Source organism: Melanaphis sacchari, unplaced genomic scaffold, assembly GCF_002803265.2.
Source record: "Melanaphis sacchari strain LSU unplaced genomic scaffold, SCAv2.0 Contig0_pilon_pilon, whole genome shotgun sequence".
Lineage (NCBI taxonomy): Eukaryota > Metazoa > Arthropoda > Insecta > Hemiptera > Aphididae > Melanaphis > Melanaphis sacchari.
Window position 1 is genome coordinate 20,561,047 of NW_020270366.1, and position 19,646 is coordinate 20,580,692.

The window sequence follows — 19,646 nt, forward strand, 5'->3', positions numbered from 1 at the left end:
CCTTCAAAATCACGGTCAACACGCCACTGGATATAAGGTATGTTAAGTATTCTTAAACTGGTTTATATAAGGTGATTCAGTAACCATGATTACTCTTATTGACTATTGTTTTCCAATGATGAAGTTATTTAAAATCTAATTTTTGAAATGTTTAAAAATACTTAAAGACCATATTTTAATATTCTTAAGATTTTTTATATAACTAAAAAATGTCCTGAGAGGTCACAATTTTTATTTTATTAAATAGAGCCTTAATTTTCTGTTATAAATTATTTGACAGATAGTTTTTTAAAAATCTCGATGTATAAAAAATAAATTTCAAATTAGTAGTTTTTGGCTAGTCACTAACTTGCAATTTTTAATCGTATAGTAGTTTAGTTACATTAGCGGCCGTTATAGCATTTTATAGACAATGTGCTCAAATGTTATTTAAGAGTTTATTAACTTAACAATATGTGTATTGTCGTATAACTGTTTGATCGCATACTTATTTATTACGCGACTGAAATTTGCTTGACAGCGAATGGCTAATGAGTTAATTAACTTTGTATGCTTAAGATAATTAGTCTATGATAATAAATTTGAAAGATATGAGGATTACAACTTTCAACTTATAAGATATTTTAGTGATAAATATTAATTTACCAAAATTGTAAAGATAATTGGATATACTTTTATACATGAATAAAAATTAGGTGTTTTAGTTTCTATATAAAATTAAAGGCATTTTTTTCCTATTTTATCTGGACATAATATATTCAATTTTTTATAAATTCGTCAAAATACAAAAATGTGTATAATATTTTGTAGTTGAAATTTATGAAAAAAATTATCTAAGCATTAAATACTTTAAATGGTAATACTAAATTCATTATAAGATTATTTTTATATTAAAAAATGGTAGGCGAGTGGGTATCTCTCTGCTGTACATTAGGTTTCAAGCGAGGTACTGAAATGGGTGTGTTAAATTTGAATTCAATGATAAATTTTAGTATACTACAGTAGATACTTGCATACAATTTCGCAATAGTAATTAAATATAGAAAATAAAAAGTGAATGAAATAGCACATTCGTTTTGTTTGTTTTGATTTTGTCAAAATTGTATCGTTCAAATTTTTTTTGAGCCATAAATAATATTATAATGACATATATATGTTACGGTAAATGATGTTAAATGGAAATTAACGTTATTCACCGGTTATTAACGTTATTTACCAAATATATAGGTAATTATCGTTATAAACTGGATAATCACGTTAATGACCAAATACACAGGTAATTGATGTTATAAACCAGATAAGCGCATGAATCTCAAATACTATAATTTGAAAAATTATGTAAGTACCCAGATATTTTTAAAAATAGAATAAATGCATTATTATTTTTTATTTATTTTTACAAGTTTTACTCCCATGACATTTAATATAACATAATTTTTCAGCCCCAAGGTAAGCACAATGCTTATTATTATTACAACTAGTCTTGCAATGACAATGCTGGTACCTTCGAGGGCTCGCAACCGAATTATTACTAGCTACTTCCCTCAGTGTCAACTGTCTACCATCTGCTAATTTTATCACATTGTCCATGTCTAATAGATTTTATTTGCAAACAGCTATTTTTGGCATGTGAAATAATACAGTGGATTCCGCTTAATGTGGCCACCGGTTAATATGGGCATCCGCTTATTGTGGGCAAACATGTCTGGTCCCAATACAAATGTATATTAACAATGTCAAATAAAACCGCGTAATATGGACACTCGATTCGGTTTATGTGGGCAATTTTTTTTATCATAGCGTTAGAATATACACATAAGTATTTAAAAATGTTTAATTTAATCGGGTTCCATCGTATCTATGAGATTGTGTTTATCGAAAGTAATAAAAATCATTACCATTCAAATAAACAAATTTCGCCAAAGAGAGGCGAAAAAGTGCATTGATTTCTTGCAGAAGTTCTTCATGCAAGAGGGAAACGAAAATAGTCCGTCTGATAAACTTGAAGCGTGTGCCTATTTTGTCAACCAGATCCATACTAAACAGCTTAGACAACGAAAAATTACAACGTTTTGTATACCTTCTACATCCAAAGATTAATTTTATTTAATATATTATATGTATTTAGTTTTATTTATATATCTAGTAATTATTTAAAATTTTTTTCAATTATATGATAATACAAATATATTTTTTTATTATAATTTTTTTACTAATTTCGGTTTTTATGGGCAACCGCTTAATGTGGGCAAACAGGGCTGGTCCCAACGTGCCCACATTAAGCGGAATTCACTGTATTTAAGAAAACTATATTCCGTATTTATAAAATAATAAAACAAATTTTAATTTTAATAGTATATTTTTTCATTAAGAATTAACTTACAGAGTTTGTATAAATCATGTTCAACTTGAGTGACAACTAATAGTATATTTTGCATAGAACCACGAGCTCTATTAACGTTTGGTATAAATACACATACAGTTAAGCCTATTTCAAGCTGAGGAAACTTTTCTTTAGAAAATTTCATCATTTCCTCTCCTTATTTTTCTAAATTTTTTTTTGAATTTTTACATGCAATACAAATATTTTCTTGACAATCATCAAAAAAATATTTAAAATAATTTTCAAATATTTATATTTTAGTTTTATTTTTGTTATATTTAAAATTCGGAAATTTATCGTTAAATAATTAAAAAATATTTAAGTACCAAGTTCCGAATTTTTTTCTGCGATTTCTATGATTTAATTTCCGATTTTGTCTTCTTTGATGATTGGTTCTTTGGTTATTTTTTTAAATCTTCAGCAATAACCTCTTTTATTTTATAATCAGATCAAAATTTCCCAAATCATACGGTTATTAACGTTATTCACTAGAAAATAACGATAATTCCCACATTCGTAGGTAAATAACGTTAATAACTGGCGAATAACGTTAATTTCTGATATAACATCATTTACCGTAACATATATAACTTACACATTTTAACTTATATTTTTTACCATTTTTTATTTATTCTTTTATTTTTATATTTATCGAGAAAAACAATACTTTTGATGTAAATATTTACGAAACGATAAAAAACAATATTTTTAATCTACCTTAAACAATTTATTATATTTATGATATATTTTATTAAATGTTCCTATTGAATCTTAAGTCTATATTAAATGGGAAAGAAAATAATGTATTTACATCGGACGCAATTAGTGTAATTGTTTAATATTATCGGGACACAATTCGTATGAAAAAGGGATCTTGGACGCAATTCGTTTGCATCGAATTTTGCTATAAGAAATCACCTTTAAAGTTAAAAATAGTAGTATCGACTACTATTGTCGTGTATCTAGACATTGCAAATAAATATTCATTTTAAAATCAATACATTCATCCCTTCATTCAGAATCTAAAATTAGCTATTAATGTCACATATTTTATTGATCGTTTGATATTTTTGTTGTTATTCAAAATCATTAATTTTAAAGATTTGACATTTTTTGTCACTGTATACTATTACCTACATAATCAATTTTTCATAATATTTACATTGATTTTTAGCTATTAATTTTATTAGTCTACGAACCTTATTTATACTATTTTGTTTTTTATCATTTTTTTTAATCGTTATTGAATATTGAATTATAAACTAACATGTTCATAACAATAATGTATGATATAATATAATATTTTTATGATATATACAATGGCGCAATATTTTTGTTAAAAATATAGTATAAGGACTTAAAATCACTTATTCTAATAATCGGATTATTTATAGAAAAATAAATGACTATAATTATGTCGTATAAATAAATTATAAGACATCTTTAGTAGTAGAGAGTGACAATCGGCTTAGTATCGTTTTTTCTTAAAAGCAATGAAATTTATCAATGAATTCAAATTAAATACATCCATTGCAAACTGAATTAACTTTGTAGGATGATGAGATATATCAAAACTTATTAAGTAAATATATGACATATAGTGATTTACTCGATTTTTTTTTTAAATTTTAATTACACAAGCGTATTTGAGAGTGGTGTGGCGAACTTGACATTTTTCAGAAACTATAGTCAAATGTTCTATCTACACATCCATCTAAAATCTAATAAAGGCATGGACTATGTATAGCTGGCATATTTTTAACTGCGTATTGTTGTAAATACTTAAATATTAAATTATAGTCCATTGGCCATTACATACTCACCTACCCATCCACCACCACTAAAACTTAGAACCGGTTGAATCTCAATTATCCTTTTGCCACGACTTATGTTCAATAAACATTCATTCATCACATGCATTATTATAGCATACCTATTTTACTAATTTTTTTACAAGATATGTTATAAAAAATTATGAAGAGTATAATTCAAAATAAATTGAACATGTTATTCATCCTCGAATACAACAAAATCGTGTATTTTAGGAACTATGTATTTCTAATATATTCAATAAAGTTGTGATGGTAGGTAATCATTTTTAAATTTATATTTGTATTGAAACTAGTTAACTAAGTGTAATAAAATTAAACAAGTATCCCTTCACCACTAGTCTCGACAATAAGGAAACTCTTAATAGTTTTATAAGGCTATGGTTTATTAAATTATTTTTTTGTAATTAAAAGACAATGTTTATTTGATTGTTTTGTTACTGGTGGATTATTAAATTAATGTTTTTCTATTTTTATTTTCAATTGAAATAAATATTGGTTATAATTTTTGTTTATTTAATTAATAATAAATTAAAAAAGGCATGTCTATCAATAATAAATTAACATTATTCTAACCGTAAAGATTAACGTGTTTAAATATGTATTTTATGTATTTGTGTATGTATGTGATACAAGGGAACAAGAGTAAAATAAATAATAAACGAAAAAATAAACTTAAGAAATGAATTTAATTGCATTGAATTACATTTCAGGGCTTCTCATATGAAGCCTTTCTGTAAATACATCGCTTATTCCTACATTGTAATATAAATTATAATGGTCTAAATGCACGCAACAAAATATTGTAAGTTGTAACACAAGGCAGCACTGAGCGTTTTACTCAATTTCTCCGGAGTTTTCCTATTCCGAGCCGCCAAAACATACAGTTTCCACCGCCGCGCGCTCGTGTGATTTTCGTTGTTCTTCTGATTATCGCTGCAATAAAACTATGTCTGGTACAATTTTTCAATCGACGTTCAAGATCAGTTCTAAAGTTTCTAATATGGAAAGTTCAATATCAATCAAGTGAGTAAAACTTAAATTGTATGTAATTTATAAATAGTTGAAAATTCGAAAAATATCATTATTCAAATTCATAATTGATTTTTGTATATATGATTTCATAGTTATTACTTATTAGTATTCAGTTTACTCAAAAATGCGTTAAAAATAAATAAATAAAATTAGAAATTATAAAAACAAAAAAACAAAAACGAAATTGTGTTGTAATAGCTTATTTTAATATACTTATACATCTAGTATAATGTAATCATGTAAGTTGTAAGTAAACACCACAAGTAAGTATATATATTTGTATTATTGTACTGCCTACTTAGTACTTAGTACATATTTTGTACACATTTTAACTTATGGATGTTCATTTTTATATGAATTTTGTGTACGTAAAATCGGTTTGTCATTAATTATGTTGTATTTAAATTTATAATTGTTTGGAAATATTAATTCAAACTAAGAACATAATAATAAATTTCTAAATAGAGCGTATAATAAATTTCATTATGATTTCGATATTGATTAAAATATTGTAGCAAAGTATAGTACTATAGTATAATTATTAATTATTATGTATGTATAATATATAAATAAAAATGATCATTTTCCTATATGAATTTCGTTTACATAAAATATAATACCGTATGTAATAGATTATGTATATGGGAATACTCAAACACATTATAACTGTTCTTGCGTTAGTAATATTTTGATCTATTGGGTTACAATGAAGGTGTACGCATGGATTTAGCTCTCCATTCACACATGTATGTATAATATATATTATGAAGTTTGACAATGTAATGATGTTCGGACAGCAATTGTTTCGTCATGCCTAAAATGAGACTATATACTATTATGTTGAGTATAAAAAGTATGAAAAAATATGCTTCCAATTATTTGATGTGACAACCTCAGGGTACTTATATTAAATACGTGATAGATGTTTTTTTTCTTATAACCACACGTATAAAAATGAATTTAAAAATCACGTTTAGATTATTGTCGTAATTTTTTAAATATTTATCATATATATATTTATTATATAATATCATTCTCATATAAATAGAAAAATGTTGTTTTAAAACTACTCAGATTTATTGATATTATATAATAAATAATAAAATAAAAAAGTTCTTGCTGGTTAAGTACTTAAAATTAATATTTTTTGAATACATAAGAAAGAGAAGTGTATAGGTTGAATAATATAAATGTGAATTATATAGAATTAAAGTTAAATTATTAATTTTTTTTTTAAATAAAATGCATAATAGGTCCTGATATACCTAGTCGTAGGTAATAAATGTTTCTTTAATATAAGTAGTCCTAATAATAATTTTTATTGAACTTAAAATTATTTGATGATTACGGGCTAATTAAATTAGTTTTTTTTAGATTGAATTGTTGTAGTAAAAAGTCGTAAAATATCAACATTTGTTCACATAATTTTATTTTAATCGCAAATGATTCAATATTTTATTAAAAAAATATAGGTTAATTTATATAGGTAAACAATGGGAAACCGAGCGTTTGATAGGATATTTTGGGTGTTATACTGACACAATATTGTGTTAGGTAGACCGTACAATGGGAAATGAACCTACCTACAAGTAACCGACTCGTTTTCTTTCCAGTATCAACACAATTCTATGTTTTTATATATTTATTGATAGAAAATAGATTCAGCCGAATCAAATTGATTAGTAGACACTTTCTAAGTGTTATTACTTATTTGCAATGGTAGGTATATATAAATATATATCTATCAAATTTACATTGCACAATGGTAAACTTAATTTGTTAATTAGAAAAACCATATCCATAATAAATTAATAAATACTTGTTTAAAAAAATATATATTAATTATAAAACACATTGGTATTGGATGATATATTAAATTGTATAATTAAAAATAAAATTTTAATTTAATTTTTACTGTTAATTTTTAATATTTTATTTATAACCTTTATTTATTATGAAACAAATTATTTACTAGTATGAGTAAGTCAGAAACTCAGAAATGATGTTTGAAAGGGTTAGTTAAAAAATATTTAAGGCATATGATACATGGAAGTATCTATTATAATGTAATTTATTTTAATACTAAAGAAAAAACAAATTAGAAAGTTTACTGAAAATTTTAATGTATAAAAATGTAGTGAATATTCAAGTTTTTGAATAATTCGTTTCTGTAGTTTAAATTACTTAACCAAAGAATTTTAAATTTGTTGTGCAGTTATTTAAAAAGGAATTTGAGCCATTTCTGTTTTTTAGCATAGAATAAAAATATCTAAGTTTGGTGTTAAGAAATGTCTTGAAATCAATGAATAGTAAATACCAGCATAAAAATAGCTATAATAATATGTTGCACATTCATTGCACTTAAATTTTAAATTTAAAGATATTGAATTTAGAGAAGCCATGGAAATATAACAGAAATTTTAATTTTATCATAACACAACTCAACTAAAACTATAGAATATTTTAAAATTATTATTTGTCTATATAGATATATTTTCTTAAGGAAACTTTGAAAATTGCTTTATGCGTATAATTAATTAAATATTAGATACAAAATTCTTGAATTATCTACCTAATCCATTGATACTTTGCGTGTAGTTATATTTCAATGTTTATTAAAAATAATGATACAAAAAAACTTACTAATACAGTGGTATAGCGGATCCGGTGCATTACATTTAATGTACTATTATTTACTACTTACTACTTACATACTAAAATAAAGTTAATTAATTTTTTAATGAATACTTGATTTCTATGACTTTAAAATTCCTTTTAGTTTAGTAGACCATCAAATTTATAACGTTTTTCGCTTTTTCATTTTCACTCAAATGTTAACTGTCCATGACAACTGGGTCAAACGTTCACTTAACAACACCCGCATAATACATGAATTAAAAATTAAGAAGTTTAATAAAAAGGAAACATAAGATTGGAGAAGAATTATTGTAATTTAAACGTTTAAGGCAATTTGATATTGTCACGAACAAACCAATCGCTACCATTTAACTCGTATGACTATATGAGATATAAGTTTGTTTGTTGTATTTTAAAATGGTAATTTTATACTACTGTTTATATGCTGAATAAAGAACAGATTTAAAGTAAAATAAAATTACCCTAATTGTATTTTATTTAAATTTCAAGAGATAAATCAAAGAATTAATAATTATTTTAAACGAAAAGAAATTATTAAAAAACCGAAAAAATCTAGTTAATAGATATAAGATGGTTTTAAAATTACGTAAATCAATGAATATTTCTAACAAATTAAATTATGTAAAATATCAGATTTATATTTTTTTATCTTTAAGTTCAGTGAAAAAATTAATTATTTAATATTATAATAAGGATTATTTTGTATAAATATATTTAAAGGATTTGAAAATTACAGATGTTGATACTACTTAGCCTAGAAGGGGTAAAAAATATTAAGACTCATTAATGAAAAAAATAAATTCTATACCAATTATTCCAAAAATAAATATGTTTTATATATTTAAAAATATAACTGATGTGTCAAAAGAATCACAACATAATAACTACTAAAATAAATTAGCATTTAATATTTATCAATGATCTGATATTTATGAGTTATGATTTTTTTATTTGTAAAAATATATATTTAACTATATTTATAGAAATTAAAATAAAAGGTCTTTAAACATCAACTTTAACCCATTATATAAATACATATAACATGTTAGACATACAATTAGAAACATTAAAATTAATGAATATTAGGATATTCTATTATATGCTATTTTGTTTTATAGTTAAAAATTCATAACATTTTTAATTTTTAATTTAAAAATTGAATCACGAATCCTCATGTTTGTTATTTATCATGATTTAAAATAAACAATTATAGGTTAATCTTGATCTAGTGTCATTAATAGGTGGTTACTTATTTCAAACATTCGATATATTTTTTTGCTTTGTCACTAGATGCTCTTATTGTGCTAAATAGTACAGATTGTGTATTTCTTAATAAAAACTTAAAAAAAGAAAGGATAAAATCATATAAATTGTTTACGAACGATTAATGTTTAAATTTTTACTTCATTAGATATTCAAATTTTAAATGCATAATAAAAATTTTTTTTAATGATTTTTTATTCTTAGAAACTTAAACATTCTACTTTTACTTAAAATACTATTATTTGTACACAAAGACATTTTTAAAATATAAACTAATTTTAAGCTATTTATATTCATTTTACTTATTATAAATTAACTATAAAATGTTCTTGGAAACATATACCTATTGAAAAAATGTCATCACTCAGAAATGTTTATTAAATATATTAAATAGCTATTAAATTATAACATAGGTAGTTTTATAATTTACTTACCAATTATTTATAAATTGAAACAGAAAAAAATTAACTTTTTTTTTAAATAATAGTTTGTCTTATATTTTATATTATCTTATATTTTAATTTATTATATAGTACATCCATACAACAACATTTATGATCCAAGATCCCTTCGCGTTCATCACTTAAAAAAATGGACGCGAAACAGAAGGGTAGCCTCATAGATCATAGGATCCCTTCTACTGATACGGATCAAGAATATTTGGAACAGTATCAAGGAAAAATAGTAGATAGTCAAAATCGTCAGCTTTTACCATTACAAGAAGATTTAGCGGACTGGATCAATAAATCTTTAAGTAAGTACAAATTTTTGACGTAATTATGGGTTCTGAATATTCAAATAAATAATTGTATTTAATATAAAAATTAAATTTAATATTTAATTTGATACTGTGAATAGGTAGGTTTTCATAAATTAAAGTTTACCCACACATTATAGTACCTACTATTCAAAATAACGAATACCTACAACCTACTAGCATTAAGAATAGTCTATTCTATAATCAATGCTACTAGCTATCAGTTATATAAAGTACGTAGGTTAATTTTGCTTATTATTTTATGTGATCATTTGAATTTTATTGTGAATATGTGTAATAATATAATAATTAAAATAGGACAGCTATCGTACATAAAATATATCTATGATTTTTTCTGTATTAAATAGACACTGTGTCTTAAAATACATTGCATATTTTTATGTAATCATAAGTTAGGTTTAATAAAAATCAAGCTTTTCTAATATGTGTTATTAAATTAATAAATTTTATAGTTAATAAATTACTTATCCCTAAATTCTCAATCTTAATTCTCAAGTTCATAAGAAAATACGTGAAAACTAAAATTAATTTTAGTTTTAATTTTTAATTATTTAGTTAGGTATTCAAAAAGTATTGTTAATTATAAAAATGTATAGCAACAATCATTGTCTTATTAAATTATGCATCAAAAATATAATACAAAACAATTAATGACGAAGATAATATAATTAGGTATAGGTACCTGCAAGACACCTTGTATATTATGTGCTACTTATATACAGACATTATACAATTAAAACGTGTTGGTACATTAATTGTTTTTATTTTATAGAGCAAGAAAAATAATTGAATTACTCGTATTTTATTATATAACTACTAGTATCTATAGTACATTAGGTACATTAGTTATGTAGCCTATATGCACTGGTTTACTGCTATATATTTTAGTGAACATAATATAATAGGTACCTATGTAATTGATAAATTTATAAAATCACAAACCATCAACATAGATTACAACCAATGTGACAATGCTTATATCTTGTGTTATTTAACTTAAATCGTTTATTTATGCGTTTCTCTAGAATATCATGCCGAATTAAATTAAAATATTTTGATTTACTGTTAATTCGATATGGCGGGAGTCACGCAAAAAAGATTCGTCAGTAAATGGAAAACCTGAAATATTGTAGGCATTCATGTTATTATCTGCAGGATATACTAAGGTACAGTCGGTACAGGTACGAACCAATGAATATCATTTTTACACCGTTTCTGAAGCCATATGTCACGCTATATTACTGTATAAGTATCGTTATATCTACAAAATTATTTACTACTGTCATAATATATAATACAGTATAGAACATAGATATAAATGGGACTTATTGTTGTTGTTTTATTTAACTTTTACTAGAATCGTTGCTTAACATGGAACAAATTTCATAAAATATATATTCATAATTTATCATAAATACGTAATATGTTTACCTATAAATAGGTGATAGGTAGGTATTAATGTATTCTGGCATACTGCTAATAGAATATACACAATTTTGAAATTTAAAATTTCATATTATTCATAATGCATTAATAGTCTTATTTAGAAATGTTAGATAAAAAAAAATTATTATTATGAAATACATTTTTGAGCTTTGGACTAAAGATAAAATATAATATTTAATTTAAGTAATTAAAATTAATACGCGTAAGCACGCTTTATGAGTAATAAATACGTAAGAATGATTTTTTTTCTCAATTTTTCATAAAATAATCGTTATGATTGAGAAAAAATATAATAATTTATCGTATAAGTACGTAAGTATGATAATACTTAAGTAAGATAAGTATGATACATAGCATCTTTCTAAACATTAAAATATGTATCATATATACCAGTAAAGTTTATGCTAAGTAATATGTTTTACTTTTATGCAGTTATATTATATAATTATAAATTGTAATTAACAAACTAAATTAACTAAATTAACTGTAAATATTTAAATTTAAAAAATAAATTAAAATTACATTAGGTCTCTAATGATTTTTTTGTTTTTCTGTTACCTAAATATCTATTAATTCTTAATTAAAATTATTTTACACGTTTCTACATCATTATTTATATGATTTCTTTTCTATAGAAACATTATATTGTATAATGTCAACACGTATATTAGCCATTAGATGTATTCGTTTAATTTAGTTTGACTACTGTAGAAACTAATCAAGAGTTAGTGACTTTGACAGTGGCGTTTCCTGACTTTCGGCGTTAGGCGTTAATGTGTGAGGAAAACAATTAGGAAAACTCCCCTTACGGGAAATAAATTCGTATCAACTATTAACAATCAACATATTATTAAAATTATTTATTTTAAATACTTTTAAATTTTTAAAAATACATCCAAATCCAACATCTATAAAATTAAATATAATATAAAACTGAAAATGTACTAATTAATATAATAATGAATATATTATGTTTTCGACGATCGGCGTTGCAGTCTTGCAGTACGAGTGTACGACGTAAACAGGATAACGTGCAGCCGCGACGATCCCCACTAACGGTCCAAACACAGTGTATAGGCTAGCGCTAGACTAGTGAGTAGTGGCTAGTCGTTAATTTCATTTTCAACGACTTGGTCTAGTATTAACATGGCACCGAAGTTATCCGAAAATATCACGACAAATTACGAATATGAGATATTAGATACCACAAGTCGTTGTTCGAAACATTAACGTCCTACACGGCTACACCCTACACAAACACAACATAATACAATATTATTCCGTAATCGGCGTAATCTTATTGGACGCCGTTGCGCGTCGTAGCTGCAGACGGCGCGGGCGAATGGTCGAGTTTAGAGCTTAAAATAGACAATAGTAACAATAGTTTATTATTTGATATTATTATTTTTACATGAAAATTATTTTAAGATTTTGTAAATAAAATTATATAACCATGTAATATACTAATATGAATTACAAATTACAATATTACACACATGTATGACATCAATGTTTAGGGCGTTAACACACAACTTGCACACCCAGAGAAAACGCCACTGGACTTTGAGTTTGTTGGACTAAATAATTTATAGTCCTTCTGTTTCCTTGTTCTAAAAAAATCTATCTTACTATTCCAGTTAAAAAGGTCACATTATTTTTGCCTAGAATATATTTTATTGGTACCTGATATATACATGTAATATGTTTATAACGCCATAAAGAGTCTAGTATAGATAGTACCGTAGCGGCAAGGAGAGTTATTCTATAGATATAGTAAGATGGTACGTTGGTGGACTTTGAAATGTCACGTATAAAAAAAAAAATAATAAAAATAATAACAATAACAAAAAAAAAAAATGAACACAACCATGACAAAAGAGGCCTTCATGATTTACCATTCTATCTTTCTCGCCTATCTATTATTAGTGGAACAAAATGATAGATATTTTTATTTATTTTTTTTTTTTGTAAATTTATAGCGGTTTTTTTTTTAACATTGTAAAATTGAATTCAATGATTCCACTTACAAATAATATATGTAGTTTCATCTAATCTATAAAAAGAGTATCAAAACAGACAACAGTAAAAACATAATATCCAGCCAAGAGGGTGGAATCAATATTATTCTGGTTAACCCAGTCACAGCATCCCTGGAGTGACGTCACCAATCCCACCCATTCAAGGTCAAATAGAAAATACAAGTAAAAAAACGCCCTCTGTGTATATTATATTTGTATACAGTATATTTTAATAAAAACCTATAAGTGTTCATGCTTGTTAAAGACATGTTAAGTTCCTTTAAAGTGAGTAACTATCTATATTGTTTTTCAGTTGAATAATTAGAATTTAGAGTTAATATATAAATATAATACCTCTTGTTCAGACATAATTAGTAATTACGCAATTGAATAAAGATCGGACACACCGATCTTGCGTGCACCCATAAATGCGCATATAATAAAATACAAAGTTACGAAATTACTAGGTACCCTATTTTCCCTATTATAATCAAAGTAACAAACTCCTTGCAATCAAACGCATTATATACAGTAACTTTTTACGGTAAAAAAAATCACAATCCGACTTTCAACAAAAAAATAATCACTTGTTACTTTACTTTTATCAAATTTATTTATTACAAATTATGGATTAAATAATATAGGTGTAAAAATAATTGATTTTATTAGTTAATGTAAATGGCTATACTGCCATTAATAGGTATTCTATTAGCTGATTACATAATGATTTTATGTAAAATTGAACTTTATATATTTATATATAATATAGGTAAATTGTGAATATATAATTTTTAAGCACATGCTCACCTCACTCAATGCAATATCACCACCTAATTCCTACATATTATAAGTAGAACATATAAGGCTATATGCCTATTTATCTGTATAATGATTAATAATATATTATATATATAAAAATCATCTAAAATATAACATATTTTTATGAAAGATTTATTACATTACATTTTATTATAAGAGTATAATGTCTTTTTCAAAGTATATATATTATTTATTATTTTAATATACTTAAAAATTCTTAACAAAAACGAATTTTAAAACAATATTAAAATAAAAATTGGGAGTAAGTATGCTTAGTAAATCGTTTTAAATGATAAAATTAAAAGTTAATTTCTAGATTGCCTCTGGTGTAAAAAACTATAAACTTGTTTTTTTAAAAAAAAGAATAATTATTTAAAATTTTTTTTATAACTTTCGATATATAATAAATATTAATTTTTTGATTAGTTTATAAATCATATTTTATTAATTAATTATAATTTATAAGCATTTTAATGTTTACAACAGCATCAGACTCATCAGAGTAGTTTATAAAGTAGAACAGAATTATGATAAGATCATTTTTAGCAGCACAATTATATAATCTTTTTACACAGATATATTTTTATATCATAAGAATACATAGGTAAATAAAATAATGTGATTAAAAATAGCTTTAGATGATGGTAATTTGCTGATAAAATAAATGTTGTACGTATTATTCTGATTGGTTTAGATTACATAATTATTGACCTTAAATAAAGTTTTTTTTCCGTTTAAATATATATTTAATTGGAAAATGTTAAAAATTAGTCTTAAAAAATTGATAAGATCATGTTTAAATAAAAATTAGTTTTGTGATTAAAATTATTAATTAATAGTACAGTTCTATTAATAGTATAGTTATAAGTTTGGAATAGCATTGTAGTAATGTTTACTGAATAATATCCTAAGTCACCTGGCATCTGGATACGCTAATATTCGATAGTCATCTTCCATTATGCAGGATAGGAAAGAACAAAGGTATATTTTTTAAGACGTAACGGTGACTAAAATTCTAGTGCTCATCACTGATATACATAGGTACTGTCATGCTGAAGTCATTACACTACTGTTCATGTAGAATCTAAACTGTATATGTGTTAAAATACAAGTATACTACCTATAGTTATAGAAAACGCAACAATTTTTTTTCATAATTTAATCACGATTCACGATTATTTATTATTAAAATAAAAAACCGGTTAAAACTACGACTAAGAACTTTTGCAGTTAGGTATCAGCGTAGATAAAGATTAAATTTTAATTTTAATCCTTAATAAAAATATTTAATAACTTAATATAAACTGTAAATATCATATTATCCTTGTAAATTGTAATTAGACCTTAAGACTTGTAATAGTACCTATGTAATATACTAAAAAATTATTTAATAAATAAAGAAAAGAAAGTAATTTATAAAATTGTTTGGTTTTGGGAAGATTAATATATTTTTATTTTTAGACATCGATTGGTTGAATGCAATCAATCTTTTAGATATGTTGGACAATGGTGTTATACTGTGTCGCTTAGCAAAAACAATCGAGTGCTTAGCACACGAGTCCATACTTACAGGACATTACAAAGGCGTACGTTGAATTTTAGATTTATTTAAAATATAAAATATTATTTTAAAGGTACAGTTTCCCTGCTACGTTTTAACGAGGCGTCTAGTGTCAACTACCGGACCGGTTACCTATGCTAGACGTTTATGTGCGGTGTCATGATGCCATGTTTTTCACTGACGTTGCAGGGGAACCGTACCTTAAGACAAGTCAAATCCAATTTGAGTCCGCAAGCATTTTACATAATCGTATTAAAATTTGAAACTAATTTACCTTAACGTGCGTATAAAAATAATAATAAATTCAATGTGGCTCTACAGTCATTCATAACTATTGAAAAAAGTTAATCAATTAGCATGCTTGCAGATAATAACAATTGGAGCACACTATTTTGAAACGATTATAGTAATATAATTGTTCAGTTATAAGTTAAAAAAAAAAAGATTTATTATTAAAACAAAAATAACTATAATTTAATTTTTAGGATTTACCGACAATATCTTCACGTTGTTTTGAGTCAGCGGCAAGGCACAGTTTTTTTTCAAGAGATAATACAGAAAAATTCATTCAATTTTGTCGTCGGCTTGGTGTACACCAACATCTCCTGTTTGAAAGTGACGATCTAGGTACATATATTCTATACCCACATATTTACCCAGTAGTGTATCTTGAAATTTAGCGGCTGCAAAGCCTATTTGAGAAGGAGCGCCTCTTAAACACAGAAATTAAGTTATGAAATTGTTAATAAAAAAAAAAAAAAATAATACATTTCTCAGTTTTTTAAAATCATGATAAAAGTACTATGGTCTCCCAAACTTGAATTTATCTTGAGGGTACCGGCCTAAATAGTAAATACGTCACTTTACCTTTACTTATGTGCAAGTATAATACCTATACGCACGTATTTTAATTTTAAAGAGATGCTTATTACTTTAATATATTTTTGTTTTGCACAGTTTTGCAAAATAAACCACGTAATGTTGTATTGTGTCTGATGGAAGTGTCCCGCTTGGCTTCTCGATTTGGTCTGGAACCACCGGGTTTGGTGCAAATGGAAAAAGAAATTGACGCCGAAGAAGCCAGAGACAAGAACGACGGCCCCGATACAAAAACAGTTACTCCTAATATTAGACATCGGTTTGTTTAGTACAAAAACAAAAATTTAATTTAAAAAAATTAATATTTTTTATATATGAATCTATTATAGTTCAACCAGCGCAATACCAATGGCTATTAGATCGGTGAGCAAATTGAGGAGAACCGAGAGCCTAGGAGCCACGTCCATGGTTACTTTGAAATCGGAGTCTGACACTACAGATGATGATTATACGATCGAAGGCGGCAATAACTTAAGTGAACTTGATTACAAAGTAATAAGAAAAATAATATTATATTATATACCTAAATACCTTTAAACTACTGCAGAAGCGTCATTTCAGAATTTAGTGTAGAATGTTAAATAATTTACCGATATAGCTAACCAAAATAATATAATTAGAGTCGATCGCCAGTCTTTAAAAAGATACTTTTTAAAAATATTCAAGTACTTGCTTTGTAAAATATTAAAAATGTAATTAAAAAAAAAAAAGTATTTAAGAACAAAAATACTTAAAAATAGGTATCAATAATACTTTAAAAAATTGTTGTCCTTAAATTAATTTTGTTGGAAGTTATATATGTACTTCATTACCTTATATCATTTAATTTAACTATAAACTATAAGTCCATCTTTTTTCTTTATTTGAAAGTTCGATATTTGATTTTCATAAAAGTATGGAATTATATTCTGTTTTGGAATGTAAAATTAAAAATGTTTACATTTTAAGTACCTATATTTCTACTTTTATTAATATTAAAGAAAATTACATACCTACCTTAGGAGAATATCATTCAAGACATTTTCAAGTTTATTAAAAATGTTAAAAACTATCAACATGTTAACGTTTGTATTGGAAAAGCATTTATCAATATCAAAAAATATAAATGTAAAATAGTAAAATATAAAAAATGGTTCATAATATCATATGTAAATATACATGTTCTTGCATCTAGCAATTGACGCCCTTATGTTGCCTTTAATCTTAATTAAAATTTGTAAATCACGAATTATGTTATTTTAATGATTAAGTATCTATAAACAAACAATTTTATAGGTGAAACAAGCTAGTCGACAAGCTCTGGCGCAATGTCGTTGTCAAGGGAAAAAATTGAAATTGAAAAAGATAGGAGAAGGACGATACAACATACACGGTCGAAACGTGTTTATCAGGGTAATAATTATTTTGGTGTATTGGATTGGTTTGATTGTTGTGAAGAGAAACATTGTTTATAAAAATATTTAGTCTGTGGTTGAATCTAAAACCTATATAAAGTCGTATACATAGTGGGGGAATGTGAGGGTCTGATTCCCCATGACTTTTTTTAAAGAGCTATCAAACGTGCTTAGATATATTCTTAAATAATATGTATTTATTTTTATTTTTTTAAATTGAAGTAGTCTTACTTTAATGGCAGTTCATAAAAACATCCGAGGAAGTAAAATAAATGAAAAAGAAAAAATTTAATTTTAAAATTGAATTAGATGCAAATATTTTGAAATAAGTGTATTAGGTAAATAGTTACAGGCCGATTTACTGAGCCATTTTTCTTCTTCAATAATGTATTTAAAATATAATTTTAGAAATATTTAAATATATTTTTTATATATAAAAAACCATATTAATAAATTCTTGAGATTTTTTGTTCGACTTAAAGAGTATCAATACAAACTTTTGTTTTTTAAATGAAAACCCTCCATTTTAACTCAAAATTATTAAGTGCATATTTTTTTGAAATTTTGATACCTAATTCAAAATTTGAACGATCATTATTTTGTCAAGAAAAATTTCGAGTGTACTCAAAAAAATGCACGGGGTATAAAGATCCGTACACATATAGATGATAAATTAGGTTTTTACTACACATGTAAACACCTCTTTCCTTCCTTATTATAATTAATCTATGTATACGCTACTGTACCTACGTAGAACATCACTTTGTGATCGACTGAACTATAAACACCTCTAGATAGATAGTGTTTGAAATATTTTTTTTTCTCCACACAGCTATTAAAAGGTACGCACATGATGGTTCGCGTTGGAGGTGGATGGGACACATTAGAAAACTTCTTGACTCGTCACGACCCTTGTCAAACGCCTGGCCGTCCGGTCGTCCGGGTTTCGACGCCTTCCACCAGTCACCGGACGCCATCACCTGCACCACCGAATAGTCGGGTCCAGTCACCGTCACAACGCAAGTCGTCTATTCCCAGATATCTTGGGTCAAAGTTTAACTCGCCCAATGCATTCAAAACGCTGCCCGAATCCGCACTTTTAGCACGCTAATGTTTTCCTATAGTTATGTTGTACATCAATTAAATAAATGTTTTATTATTATTATTTTATATTTAATATAACACAATACATACATATAATATATATATATATATTTAGATAAATAAAACAGATATAAAATATATTATATACCTATTAGTTAAATATTATCTACATACAAATACACAACATATTATATTAAATTTTTTCAACTACAGCAACTAAATGGCAAGATTATACATTAAAAAATAATAATAATAATAATTATAATAACAACAAAGTTATGTATTGTTTAATAATTGTATTACATGAACAGAACAAAGGTAATAATAATATATTAGTCCTGAGTATTTCAAAAATATTAATTCGACAAACTATGCAAAAACAACATAATATTAACAACTGTAACATAGAGTGGGTAACTAACAATAAACACAAAATAACAAATTATTACCTGATAGGAAGCTACAATAGAGATGTCCTT

The 19,646-nt window shown here is 25.2% G+C and overlaps 1 protein-coding gene across 1 annotated transcript; it reads left to right on the plus strand.

Moving 5' to 3' along the window:
* The first annotated feature begins 5,080 nt into the window (after positions 1-5,080).
* Positions 5,081-19,233, plus strand: LOC112595904 (growth arrest-specific protein 2-like). Its single transcript, XM_025341296.1, has 8 exons — positions 5,081-5,238; positions 9,702-9,922; positions 15,691-15,815; positions 16,276-16,417; positions 16,748-16,928; positions 16,999-17,161; positions 17,945-18,061; positions 18,896-19,233. The coding sequence occupies exons 2-8, from the start codon at positions 9,760-9,762 to the stop codon at positions 19,172-19,174; spliced, it is 1,170 nt and encodes a 389-aa protein (XP_025197081.1). The 5' UTR covers positions 5,081-5,238; positions 9,702-9,759; the 3' UTR covers positions 19,175-19,233.
* Positions 19,234-19,646: the final 413 nt, after the last annotated feature.